The sequence below is a fragment of the Syngnathoides biaculeatus genome, chromosome 13 (genome assembly GCF_019802595.1).
Source record: "Syngnathoides biaculeatus isolate LvHL_M chromosome 13, ASM1980259v1, whole genome shotgun sequence".
In the NCBI taxonomy this organism is placed as follows: domain Eukaryota; kingdom Metazoa; phylum Chordata; class Actinopteri; order Syngnathiformes; family Syngnathidae; genus Syngnathoides; species Syngnathoides biaculeatus.
In genome coordinates this window covers 20,438,835-20,453,852 of record NC_084652.1, presented here as the reverse complement: position 1 = coordinate 20,453,852, position 15,018 = coordinate 20,438,835, and the positions used below count along the sequence as shown (strand labels likewise).

Here is a 15,018-nt window from a genome sequence, read left to right as displayed (position 1 = left end):
CATCCTTCAACAACGCTTCGGCTTTCTGAACTCGTCCGACAGACTTTCCATTTAAGGGGCTGAAATTTCAGTTTCAACTGAACAGAATAAACCAAAGAGCAGAACATCCCTGCCACAGAAAATCTGTTCTTAACCTCAGTACTGCTGCAAAGAAATGTACTAAAAACGCCATCTGAGTCAGATAGGCAATTGGCGAACAACTCACAACTATTATTCGAGACCCTTTTCAAACACCCTGTGTTCAGTTTCTCTGAGGAGGAGTCAGTTCCTCCTCTTCCTCCTAAAATCTTCTCAACAAATAACATCAATTTAGACATGGACCTCCACAGAGCTGCATTCAAGATGGAGAGCTCCTCCTACTTGCCAAATCCCCTGGCCTCCCCAGCCCTCATGGTCCTGGCCTCCACTGCTGAAGCTTCTCGTGATGTTTCTATTCCTTGTCAGCAACCACGCCCATTTGGTGTGCCAGTGTCTGTTGAGAAAGATGTTCACTTGCCATTTAACAATGGTTCATACACCTTTGCATCAATGTACCACCGTCAAGGTGCAGTCCCACCAGGTTTTCCCAACAGAGACTTTCCTCCATCCCTCCTCCACCTCCATCATCAGTTTGCTCCACCTAACCTCGACTGCTCACCAATCAGCATGCTGAATCACAGCGGTGTTGGGGCTTTCAGGCCTTTCGCTTCTCCTCCTGAGGATCGAGATGGAGCACCAGGTGGCTATCAGTCTGCTTTCACTCCAGCCAAGCGCCTCAAAGGCTGCATGGATGCAGAAGCGTCTCCCCACCTCCGTTACTCTGATGCTGAGGGCAAAGAATATGACTTTGGTGGTGCCCAGATCCCACCCGGGAGCTCACCCAGCAGCGCCTTGAAGGCCGTAGAAGACAGTGGAAAGAAGATCTTTGCTGTCTCTGGCCTTCTTTCAGACCGAGAGACTTCCTCCAGCCCAGAGGACCGTATTGAGCACTGTAAGTACTCATTTATATCTCCTCTGTATCCCTTTGTAGCATACACAGTGATAACAAAAACAGATGAAGGGTTTGACTTTTTGATCTCTTTTGATCCCCCCCCCCCAAAAAAAAAAAGTCATGTAACCATATCCATTTCAGGACCTTTAATTAAAAAGAGCAACTTGCAATAGAATTTTACACACTTGCTTCACACACCCCAATAAACAATCCCATCTATGTTTTCTTGTCATCGCCTCTCTTGGCTCATCCAATCCTTGTTTCACAAGCCCACAAGCTCCACTAGTCACATTAGCATTCTCTGTGGGAGGGGCTGCCATTTGGAACTCTTGCACTCTGCATGCTGCATATGTGCGCGTGTGTGTGCATGTTGGTGCATGTGTGAGTGTGATGGAAAAGAGAAGGAAGAGTTCCAATCACAAAAACACAAACAGCCTTTGGCAAAGAAGTCATCTTGTCGTCTACAAGCTATATCGGATCTCTGAGGCAAATTACCTGTTGTCGATGTAGTTATTGTGAATAATTTTACGGGTCACATTGTATCCGTCTCATATTACTGCTTGTTCATATTCGTCCTGATATTGCTTATTTTGCTATTTTTAATCTTCATCTTCATCCTCCACTCAACCATCATCTCAGATGTTAAGATGACGTGTTTTAGTGGGATGAATCCTTGAATTAATAAATGACAGACTAAACGGACGACCTGAGGCTAATCCGATAAAAACAAACCATGCAAGGGAAATTTAGGCAGGAACTAGAGCTCTGAAGGAATGAGTGTTCAGCTTTCAGTAAATCACACCTAAATGCCTCACCTGGTGCAAAGTGCACAAAACCACCAGACAGATTTCACTTATTTTTTTGAGCATTCATTTGTCTAACGTTCCATAAGAGGCAGATCTGCTGTACATTTGCAAAAAAGTGATACTGTTCAACATTAACACTGAAAATTTGGAGCATCTCGTACGGTGGAAAATGTTGTTTTTGCTGTCTTTTGGAAAGGCTGAATCCCAATCTAATCAGGTTAAGTCCTGGCACAAGTGGCCTCCACCTTCACTGTAGGCTCCTAATGCAATTGGATGTGTGGAAGCTCTGCTCACAGCAAAAAATCATGGCTTCTACTTGACTGGTTCTGGTCGTCGCATATAGACGCGTAAGGAACAAACAACGCTTCAGCACAATCCCATGAGGTTGGAAGCAGTAAAATAAAAGTTTGAAGGCAATGTCTGCTGCTACATAACATAACATAACAATACAACATAAAGTAGCCTCATGGTGAACAAAAAAGAAGCACCAAACATTTCACGTTCCTTCTTTTAGGAATTTCTTACAAGACAACAAGCTAAATATTGGTTTACTTTGACAAAGGATCAATTTTCTGTTACCCAATCAGCACAATATCATGATGGTTGTGAACCCATTGGAAGTGTTTTCAAAATCTACACAATAGTAAGTTTGGTACCATACTACCATATCATACTGAATCATCAAACTGCAGTGCTCGATGGGGAAAAAAACTGAAATAAAATATGTTAAATTTGCATTACTGAAGATTTATTGGAACAGTTTACTTCATTTCCACTCCTGCATTCATTCCTCAATGTGATTATAGCAAGAATCATCTCTCATCACACATAATCCAAAGCATGTGAGGAATCCTCTTTACTGATAACCAGATATTCTAATACAACAACTTGAAAAGTAGTATATCTCAGCGTTCTCTGTATGCATGTCTGTCATCTCTGAGCAAAATTCTTCAGGGAACATGTGCCAGTGCTATGCAAAGCCTTCCCAAATCCCCCCTATGCTCATGCAGACACGTTGACTGTTAAATAAACCTGTGAACCTATCACCCACTAAACCTGCACATAAAGGCCACATCATGTCTTTTAGGACAAAAACATATCATATTAATATAAGTCCTCTTACTTTACTTAGTTCAATGGTTTAATGCAAATCGGATTGGATCAAAAAAAGAATTAAGAAAAGTGACAGGACCTGTATGCAATTGGAATTACTGGAATGTTAACAGAGACGACCTTGGCACATTCATTTTCTTGCAGCAAGTATTGTGTTTTTGTACATATTCATGTTGCACGAGACAATTGCCTCGGTATTCAACGTTTGCTGTCGTCTTTGTTTTATCTTGGCTCTTCTACAAGCTCTCTATCTTTCCTCAATGTATTGTTCCAAGTCTGATCAGTTTCATTTTCCTTGGCTCACCACATACAAGGTAGTTAGATGCAGAATGAACCTAATTGATTGACCCTGCAAAACCTGGCTCACTGATCTTTTCACTTTCTCATATTACTTAAAAAATCAGGTCTGAGAAAATTAGGGTGCAAAAGAATGCTCCAATGTTTCCCACCACTGCGGCAAAATGAAAGGGATCAATTATTAGGTTGTTGAATAAAAAGAATGATGTACATACAGTACATACAAAGGTAGATATCAGAACATCCAATCCAGAAATGATGGATTTAGCTGGATCTAGTGTCATATTGATCATATACTGTGGCGCATCAGCGTGTTGCTTGAAACGTGTCATCGTTTTGCCATCAACATGTGACAAACATTCTCTCATCATATGCAGTTCAAAGTGGAACAAGGTCTACTTTTCATTCTCCTCTTTGCCTTTTATGTTTCATTGCTTCTTTGTTTATTTTCTTGTTTCTACATGTCCACAGATAACAGTTGTTGGTTTGGTTTTTGCAGTCTTGAAGCACAAAGTTTGTATATGATGAAAAGTTAATTAAAGTTAATTTTTATGTTTATTTAGTGATTTCAATAACAAGACATGTTATAGTTTTCACACTTTCTCCTACTTTTGCTCCATGTATTTATCTGTCCTCTATTTTTTTTCCCTTGCTGTGGTGCATAATAGGTTAAAAAAAATCTCTCAGGGAGACAGAAATGCTCATCCTTCCTCTTGTCTTCACAAAAATCTGTCACCCTCCACCTTGGCAGCCCTCCCCCTCTATCTCTGCCTGTCACGGTCCAGTGGCAGGGTTAAGTTAAGTAAGAGTGTTCTAATAATTAGGACTGGGAATCGCCTGCCTACCGCAGTGTGTGAGAGTGAGCGTGTGTGTGTGTCTTCCTGACAGTCCTGAGCCACATGTTAAAAGCCTTGTCCTCTCTTGTTGCCTCCCTGTCAGTCCCCCACTGTGTGCCACACACATCCATCCATACCCACCCAACCTGGTCTACTTATAGTGGTGGTTTTGGGTCTCATGTTAGTCCAATAGCATGGATGGCAGTGCTCTCATAATATCAACACTGCAAACTCGGTCACTTTAAAATAACTGATGTACACTCAATAGCCCTTCAATTGTTCTTGACAACAACCCATCCTTCCCTTGAGCTCTGTCTGTGTGGTAAGTGCAAGCAAGTATAGCAGAGCACCACAGAGTGTGTACGTCAGTGTGTGTGTTCATGTGTGTGTTAGTTGTTGTGAGTCCTGTGGTCACCGTTGCAATGATGGTTTGTCTTAAGGATTAGCCCCTTCCTGTTGATTCTTTTGTTGTCCTGGCCACTCTGTTTGAAGACAGAAAACTACCGCATGTGTGTCTTTTACTTGTATACATATGTGATTGATGCACATGCATGTATATGTGCACGTGCTTGTTTTCCTAAATTAAATTGTCTAAAAGCATATATTGCTATCTATCTATCTATCTATCTATCTATCTATCTATCTATCTATCTATCTATCTATCTATCTATCTATCTATCTATCTATCTATCTATCTATCTATCTATCTATCTATCTATCTATCTATCTATCTATCTATCTATCTATCTATCTATCTATCTATCTATCTATCTATCTATCTTAGTACTAGTTTATACTATAGATAGATGTGGATGACCTCGTTCATTCCAGCTACTCTCTGAATGAGACAGATGAGTTCATTCACTTCCAAATTAATGCAAAAATTGGAATTCCATGCAATTTTTTGGGGGGGGGGCGGTGAATTCTTCCTAGTCCTAATATACACACACTCTGTGGTGCCTTGACATTCTGTCCATGTCGTTAAGTCAAAACATTCATCTCAACTCTTCTTTCCCCCATTTAAATTAATGGCCACAACATTCTTTTTTTTATTTTTTTATTTTTGAGCGAAAAAAATATCTTATACCATTGTACTTACTAAAAAAATAGGGTAGAAGCCAGTTCTGTATAATACAGTCTGTAAACATACAAAGAAGAACATAATTATTATTCTGCTGTTCTCCCACTCAGTAAATTGCTGTAATGTCATTACTTTTTTTTTTTTTTACCAAGGATGAAGAATATATCCCTTTTCCACCATATAGCACCAAATAGCAGTTTTGCAAAGGGTTAGAAAAAAACAACATTGTCGATGGTGTTTGTCTGAAAATGGCTTTTTCCATTTGTTTAGTCCTTCCCCAAGATTAAGCTGTGATTGGAACACTATGTAATGGTCTTCATTTGATTATTAGTTTCATCATTAACTTGTACTGGGAGCAATAAATGCTTGAAACTTCTCTTTTTTAATGAATGTTCACCATTTCTAAAAATGCTCTTTACTGCCACCATTTAACCCCTCGTGTGATAGGTCACTGGTATCTCTACGTACCACTGTCCATTGTCAATGTAAAATAAAAAAAAATCACTAACCATTTTGTGTTGATCAAAATGATCTGATGCTACATTAACAATTCACATGCAAATTTAGCCGGACCACGCCTTGTAAGAGAAAGCACAAACACACACAAACATACTGCACAACTGCAACATTATCCCTCTCCCAATAAAAAAAAAACGGATTCACAAGTACTAAAAAAGTTATTGATCCTCTTTTGCAAACACTCCTGGTCTGCAGTGACTTGTGGTATTCACAGATCCCCATATGCAGATAATTTCAAAGATTCCTTCATTTTGTCAGCTTTTCCTTCCCACCTCTTGTGCATCTTTTTATTTTTCTCCATCACTCCTCCCTCCATTTTTGTCCTTATATCCCTTTCACTTCCTCTGCACACCACTCCCCTCCTCTCTTTTTCAGTAATCTAATCTGCAGCCAGTTTGTGGATGCAGTCTAGTGTGACCGTATCCCCCCCTCTCTTCCCCTCTTCTGTCACTTTCACGCACACACAAACACACACACACACATACAGTTTCCAAAAAGGCCCTCTGCCTTGGCAGAGGGGCCTTCCCCCTCCCTGTCCTGGTCACACCCTCTTTAATATTGAATTATTCATCAAATCTGATTGGTTCCTGCTGATGGTAGCCATGATGCGAGTGAACAGTTTGTGTGTGCATGTGTGTGTGTGTGTGTGTGTGTGTGTGTGAGTGAGGAGGGAGCTGTGGTTTCAAGATTGTTTAGTTTTCCTTACCGCACGGTCTGTTCACAAAGCTGCGGTGGACCATAAGTTCACACACAGATGCATGCTTTGCTCATTTATATATTACAAGCACTGCTAAACCCAGTGCACCTGTTGCTTTTGGATGCAAAATTTTAAATGTGGATTGAAATGTATATTTCAAAAAATATAAATCTGCAATATGTATGTGTCTACTCATGAACTCAAAATTGCAATATTAATTAGCGTGTGCCGCATAAAACCCCCAAAGTCCCCTTTGAAAGGGTGAAAGAAATCAATATTGAATCTTTCATATGCATGCTAGAATGTGTGCTTGCTGAAATGATTTGCACAGGAATCTGAAGTAGTTTGGTGCTCTGCGGGGATGAGACTAAGTAGAAAAAGACTGAAAAAGTTTCCCTACGTTTATTACGTTATGTTTCCAGCACTATTTTGTTTGTTAACAGGATTTCACCAAACTATGAAAGGTGGAGGGAATATGCATCCAGGATTCTCTGCTACGTTCAAATTAGGAGGGGCATTTTGAAAAACTATTTTTTCTGAGTGAATGAACCATGAATTGTATTGTTAACATTCAGTCGTGGAAGGTATTCATAAGGTTATCCAATATGATGCACCATATTACATTGCTTATCCGTAGCAGTTGCCACAGTTGTTCTGCATTTCAATGTTCATCTTATGGAGCAGCTCAAAGTTATTTTCACAACGTTTTTCATGTAAATCGCATCGTAAGTGCTGTATTTGAAACCTTCCCTATGTGTAAAATACAAATGTTCAATAAAATATTGTTTGCACGGCATTGTCAGGTTTATCCAGCCGATTCTCTCGTTGCACTTGTACGCGTGTAAAATTGCATTCGTGGTGCAGGCATTGTTAAAGGCGTGAACAGCCAATGATCACGGATTTGCCCGCACTTGAGGAAAAGACAGGGATAAATTTGAGGATGAGTGTGTCGCCGTTTGCTCATGTGATTGTTGACCTTGTAGTGGGGCGCCATACCTAAAATTTCTAACCGAGGGAAGTTTGGGCCTGCGGAACAGTAGCAAACACACGGTCCTTAAACAGTCACAGGGTCGAGTCCAAGCTTTCATAGTGTTTGTGGAAATCTCAAAGGACTAAAGCAATCCCCTCATCCTTTTTTACTCTTCTAACTTGCTCCATCCTTCCATCCCCCCCCTCCTCTTGCTCCTCTTCTCCCCCGTCACTGGCTGTGTGAGGAATCCCAGCCCACCGTTCAGCAGATGAATAATTTAGCGGTGTGTGTATCATCTGTTTACCGTGCTAATCCATCTGTCAGCAGGCACCTATCGATTCGCGCCTGCTTGGTAATTGTGCATCCGTGCCACACATGCACGCATGCACACACACACATGCTCGGCAATACAGGATGCACAAAAACACACCAGTGCACCTTTATGATGTGCAACTTAGCTCATATTCAGATCCTGTAGCTGTTAGCTGGACTTCATTTTCATTGAGTGAAAGTGATTGCAGAGTCAAGGTCATGAGAAACAATCTGACTGCACAGGCTTCTGGGAGTTTTTTTTGGTCATTTTGTGGTTTCTTTCCCTTGTTGTTGTTTTTGTTTGTACAGTATCAAAGCAAAGGTAGGTGCAGGTTTTGCATTTCCATTTGTTAAACAAGGACAAAATGTAAGTAAAATGTTCAATCTGAATTCTAGTGTAATCATGTACTGGAATTTATCATCTTTACTGAAAGCCTAATTTATCAAATTGTTTTTTTTATTTATTTTCATTTTTCCCATTCCTGTGTTTTCTTTGATTCTAATTATACATAATTACAATCAACCTCAGATAAGAAAAAACAATACATGACGGAATAATATACTACAGTAAATGATGAATGTTTGAACATTATGTATGTAACTATTGCAGTAAAACTGATCATCTGGATTAACTATTGCTTAACATCTGTAATAAAAAAAGAGACGTTTTCTGTTTAAATTCTCAAATCTGAGCATCAAAGCAGAAAGTGAGACTAACAGATAAAAAAAAATCCCATTTTACTTCAGTTGTTCACAGATCCTAATTCCTATTTTCAAATTAGGTATTCAATTGTGAAGTTGTTTTTCATTAACCTTAATTCCAGCTCTTCTTTTTTGTTTCCTGCACCGCCACCATTGCCCATCTCAAATCTCAATGGTATGATGCCATCGACACACATTCCTATTTCCTATGTTTTGGATTTAGGCATAATTGCAATGCAACATTAAAGAAAATTGAAAAGAAAGCAGTCAATTTTTACAAATATTCCTCAGTATTGTTGAGTGAAACAAATTGAGATATTAATGAGCAAAGTATTTCTGAAATAGTCAAATGTTTTGCCAGTAATTCATTTAATATTTTGTTGTGAGCAATAAAGGCCCCAAATTAACTCATTGTATTCATTATATGTGTTTTTTTATTAGTCTTTCGATTAATAGCAATAAGTAGTAATAATAGTGATCATAAATTTGCTACGTGAAATATCAAAATCAGTATAAAAAAAATCTTGATCAGTGGGGCCTTACTTCATAACATCCATCCATCCATTTTCTGAGCCTCTCATCCTCACAAGCGTCGTGGGATTGCTGGAGCCAATCCCAATTGTCATTGGGCATAAGGCAGGGTGCACCCTGAACTGGTTGCCAGCCAATCACAAGGCACATGGAGACAGACAACAGTCGCACTCACATTCACAACTTGGGGCAATTTAGTGTCTCCACTTATTGCATGTTTTTGGGATTTGGGAGGAAACAGAAAATCCACACAAAGCAAAGCAAAGCAAGGCAAATGTTTTTGTATTGTGCATTTCATACACAAGGTTAATCAGTGCAGGCACGGAGAGAGCATTAAAACTCCACACAGGCGGGGCCGGGATTTGAACCCTGGGCCTCATAACCGTGAAGCAAAGGCTCTAACTGGTCATTCCATCGGGCGGCCTAACTCATAATAGTACAGAAGGAAAAAGATGATAGACGGTGCCGTGGAATAATGAATCAGTAGGTGACCACTGATGGTTGTAATTATTAAATGACTGGTTTTAAAAGCTCATTGATTGATGTCATTCGATACTTGAGTGAATGCTAATTACTGCTTTAGTATGTTAACACATGGATATATGGAACACACAGACACACACATACTTTGAAACAAACAATTGTTTGCCTCTGCTCGGACCCTCACGTCTGATGCTACGCTGAGTCCATGTTGCATGAGTGAAGACCAAAGGAAAGAAAAATGGGGGGAGAAAGAAGACTAGTTACATGTCACCTTGGTATAAACCTGTGGCACTTTTCATTCTTTCAAGTTTGTGTGATTGTGTGTGTTCCAGTTGATTGATTCTGTTCAGTAGTCCACTAGCCCGGTAAACACACACGTTCGCTAGGGTGTGCAGCAGGGTTCATTTGGATGTAGAGCGACTAATATCACACACCCCCGGCAAAATGCGAGGAATTCTCCCCTGTGGGATATGTGTCACATCTGTGTGTGTGTGTGTTTGTAGTGTACTTGCATTTACCCCCTCTCTGGATGTGTGTCTTTCTGGATGGCCATATTTGTGTCTACGAGTGTGTGTCAGGGGGTGTTAAAAGAAGGCAGGGGCTTAGCAGAGCAAAAGAGAGCAAATCTGTCAGCTCTCCCTGGGCAGACAACCCTTCTGACCCTCATTCAAAGACATTGATTCTCCTCTACACCCAACAGAGGAGGCTGTGTGTGTGTGTGTGTGCATGCGTGTGGAAGTGCACAAGTGCTTAACACAGCCCGATGTCTCCTCCACATCCGTTCTCATGAAACATTGTTAAAGGAGATAAAATATACTTGATTGTATAATCAATTAAATAGTTTTTCAGATATTGACGCAATAGCGATGCTGAATCAGAGTTTTTAAAACATAAAACACAAGGTGACAGAGTTGACCACTTTCACATTTCTCATTTTCATGTCGCTGTCACGTATGACAATTCAGTTTCAGGCATTCTGTACCACAATTTTAACGTTTTCAATCTGAATAAGTGAGACGGTCCACTCATTTTTGTCTGCCAACAGAAAACACTTAGAAAGTCGTATAAATGTTAGGGAGAACTGCGAACTGTGCTGTTCCCAGTCTAACATCTTGTTGCTAAATGACATTATAGATATGCTGTAGAGTGCTGTAACTTTCAGCAAAACTACATATTTTTCTCCAATTCTTAAAGCCATTACCTGCCAATTGACAAACTAAAATGACGTTTTTCTGCATAAAACATTGAGGTAAATGACAATAAAATTGCTCATAAACTTGAATAAAAGCACCACAATGGAGACATACTGTATTTTACATGACCCTAAGTAATAACAATGCTAAATAATAATATCCAGGGCAGATTTTATGACACAGTTAGAATAAAGGGCAACAATTGCAATGAACAAAAATAATACCGACTCTGCATCAATGTCAGAAATGCTGTTCAGGTCACATCTTAGGACCCACCGCGGGCAGGCAGGTGCAAGGTCTCCGATAATAGCTCATCGCTGGCCAACCGATAATGGCAGTTTGTGAGCGTTGGGCAAGTCAGAGGGGGGAGCGCGGGGTGGACTTTGACAAGGTGAGGTTGTTGTCTACGGTAAGGCAGGGCCATAGTATAATGTGGTCAGGCTGCATGCTGACCCTGCTCCTGCTGACTTACGCGCTCGGGATAAGCTGAAAAGTGTTGGCTGTGATAATGAAAGTCAGGTTCAATTGCAGGAAGAGAAAATGAGGGAGGATAAAAATGGACATGTGAAAGTCAAAAAAAGATGAAGGGGGATTGTGATGATGGATGCACTTGATGAGGATCAAGTTAAATTTGAGTCAGATGTATGGGTACTGAATAATTGAGGGAAATTTCATCGACAAATATTTTGTTCTAATTACATTTTTAAGATCACATGTCTTGGCATGACTAACACATCAAGACGTGAAAATTCAAGGTCTTGACCTTGCACAACTGTCACGTCCCATCGGAACGCGGGTAGGACCCAAATGCAGGACTCGAACGACGCAAGGTAGTTCAAGGAGAAACGTTTATTGTATGCCGAGGTCGGGGATCGAGCAGGCAGTCCGGTGCAGCAGCGGTAGTTGGGACGCCGGGCGAAGAGAGCAGGTGAGCGGACAGGCAGGAGTTGGTACACAGGAGAACGATTAAGGGAGGCAGAAGTATCAAAGGAGTCAGGCTTACAAGGTTGGTCAGAGAACAGGCGAAGGTCGGTACACACGGGTTATCGATCAGGGATACGAGTGCTGGAACGGGACATGAAGCTCAACGAACTGGAGCCGGCCAGTCGTGATCGGGGTCATATAAATACACAGCATAATCAGCCTGCATGAGGCGCAGGTGTGCACCTCCCAATCAGCGCACCTGCGCAGACACCCGCACAGCTCGTGCTGGAGCGGCAGGATCATGACAGTAACCCCCCCCCTCAAAGGCACGGCTCCCAGACGTGCCTAAATGAAAGAAACAGACAATAATTAACACAGGCAGGGGTGGCCGGAAGGAGGGTCCGTAGGAGGGCACGCCCCCCCCCCCCCAACCCCAGTCTGGTGGCCATCCAGGCCACCAAACGCAAGACGTCCGGGTGGACAGGTCAGGAGGACAACCCGGACGCCAAGCACCAGGGTCCCCACGGAGCAATTCGGGTGGACGACCTCTGTGAGGAACCAAACGACGAAGCAGGAACCAGGCCGAGGCAGGCAACTGCTCCGGACGAGAACCTCCCACGCCGTGGTTGTGAGACGACCAGGGCCTCGTCGCCACCGAGGCTTGGTCAGGAGGCAGCCGTGGATTGGTCACCAACGAGGCCAGGTCCTGAAGCGGCTAGGAGCTTCACTCCCATGGCGGCTTGTGCTCGTTTGCAAAATTACCAAATGCACACCACCCCATCTTACTTTTGCTTTTGAATGACCTTAGATGCCGTCACTCGATGGCGATACACACAATAAATTATTGAGTTGTCACATGTGCATATTAAGAAAACGACTCTTGCAAATTAGGGGATATGATGCAAATTTAATGAACACAAGAGCGCAAAATGTTAATGCAATCTTCTTTGTCGCTAACGTGTATGCAATTCAACTTCATTTGGATGAAAAGGACACAGCATCTCCACTTGATTTCTTTGTTTCCTCTCAGTATCCACGCACACACGTGCACGTGGTGTGGGCCCCAGATGGCATGCTGGTGTCAGGGTGAGAGAGGTTTGTTAGGATCAAAGAGCTCCAGTGTGTGGCCCCTCCACCCTTCACTTGCTTTCTTCTTCTCTTCGTTCTCTCTCTCCCATTTTATTCCTCCCCTTCCACCCCTTTCATTCGCCACTTCCTCTTCCCCCTTTCTGCCTCTCTCTCTGTCCCTCTTCATTTTTCCCCTAATCTATCCATCACAAGTGTTGGTGAATTATTCATGTCTGTCTGTCCCCAAAGCCTTGTCACCTCTCCTCCACTCGCTAGACCCTCTCTTTCCTCTCCTCCATTGCCTTCATCCCCTTTTCCCTCCCGGATTTCTGCCCCTCCCCTCATGTCCTCCACACTCCACCTCCTCTTCTGTCATCTCCAATGTGTTCCTGCAAACATCTTGACCACACATGACTTACACTTGAATACCAAAGTTTCACCTTCTCAAAACCAATTACATTTTTTACATCTGCAAGACGAAAGCTTTTAGTGGTTGGGTGGGGTTACAAAAATGCAGAATGTGGCGAGACTGATTTTTGTTAAGCTCCTCCAAAATCCTCATCAACCATCTTAAATTTAAAATGAGCATTTGATGACCCCCCCCATATACAGTACATGAATTATCAAAGGATATCAATTATTTATACAATATCTTTTATTTATTTTGTAATTAGGACATAAATCTTGGTATGAATTTATAAATTACTGTACAGAGCAAATGCAAGTGGGATTCATAGAAATAATATATACAACAAGAAAATACATATTTAATTTCCTAAACACAAAAGATAAATGTGAACAGGAAGTAAAGCAGTGATGACGCATCAGAAGATGCGACTTTTCTACATGTATGTGTGCGAATGTACGTAAACGCAGTGGAAAGCTATTAATCATAGGCTATCTCAATGAATACAAATGGGGGGAGCTTAGTGATTACTGACAAAGTACTTTGTATTTCCCCAAAGGTGGAGCGCATCTGCGGATGTTTTTTTGATGACTAGAGAGCATTGCTGTAATCACCGCATGAGCTTTTTGATGCACAAGTGTTAAGTCCTTGCAACGGTGTGAGTGTATGTAAGTTTTTGTGTATATCTGTGCGTGCACTGCATGCACTCACATTCATCACATGCTTGCCATCTCCCAAAAAAAGGGCCTGCTTCAATCAATTGCTTCCCAGTTACTGCTACGATTAAAACATCTTAAAAATGTCTTTTTCACTTTCACTCTGCGCTTCTTAGACACACACACACGCTGCTCACTATTCAGTGGAGGTTCCTGCAACATCAGCAGCTTATAGCGCTCAGCCATAAGAGGCTGATCAATCCATACTTGCACTGATGAATTACAAAAGTCAAGACCCAAAGAGAGAGGGCAAATGGTAGAAGACTGGAGGAGGATAGGGAGCGAGATGGGGGACTGCAAATGTCAAATAAAATGTTTGTGAAGAATCCAGAGTACAATTTTAGAAAATGACGACAAGGCCAACGGAGCCTTGGTAAGATAGAACAGAGTGTTGGGTAAGATTAAGGGAGAAAGATTTAGGGACACTATCAAAACTTGAACAAAATTCATCTTGTGAACCATCTTCAACCTTTTTCATTTAGTTATTTCTTCCCATATTGTAACTGCTGCCGAATTATAACACACTCATATACTTGCATGTGAAACTACTGAAGGGAAACATAAAGTCATGATAATAATAATTTAAAAATAATTATGAAATGAGGACTAATGTGATACTGTGTTAATTAAGAGTCATAGCAATCTTTCATGATTAAAAAACGGATTATTGAATGAAACTTTGAAGGAAGCCTGAAATTAATTAAAGTTCACCCATAATCTGGTATTTAAAGCAGAATAAACGTGTACTACTCACAATTCCTGCACATCTGAAAAATACACAAGAAGACTTAACATTATTCACTTGTGAGGTCGGGCCTATCTCAGCTGACTTGGGGCAAGAGGCAGGCACACACGAACTCCAAATAACATTGGAAAATAGATTTAGTTGCAAAATGTACAAAGTTTTCAATCAATATTCATCATATTGAAGCAACCGAGAACTCCAAGATTTTTTAATTCCCCTTGTTATGTTGATCATTGTAAACTGAGGTAAGTAATTACAGTATTTTACTTGCATAGTCAATCCAAACTATTATCTGTATTAGATTTGTACTTTTGTACAGACAAGTTTCAATCACATTGGAATGTGTAATCCCTGGCTTTGTGGCCGTTAAGTAGAGGTCTCCTGTTTTTAATCTGTAAAAATACAAACCTTTCAATTAAACATGTCGAACAACGCCAGATTTGGTGCGACCAGGCCTTAAAATTTTACCGGCATAGTTTAGCCCACATCACCATCAATGTTGTTTTTCCTCACACATTTCTGGGAAAATTAAAGGTAGATTTATCTGAGCCAGTCCGTGAACACAACCTTCCTTCCCTCTCTGCCCATCCTTGACTGTGATAAATTGGTAGCTATGTATGACAGCTTTGTAGCCGCCGGGAGGCCCCTC

General features: G+C 41.2%; 1 protein-coding gene across 3 annotated transcripts in view; it reads left to right on the top strand.

The window, feature by feature from the left end:
* The first annotated feature begins 300 nt into the window (after positions 1-300).
* The window catches only part of rnf220a (ring finger protein 220a), a 187,725-nt gene continuing 173,007 nt past the window's right edge, over positions 301-15,018 (top strand). For all 3 annotated transcript variants that reach the window (XM_061839343.1, XM_061839342.1, XM_061839341.1), the window contains exon 1: positions 301-970. In XM_061839343.1, the coding sequence (XP_061695327.1) occupies positions 316-970 (655 nt within the window). In that variant the 5' untranslated portion in view covers positions 301-315. The remainder of the gene's footprint in view (positions 971-15,018) is intronic.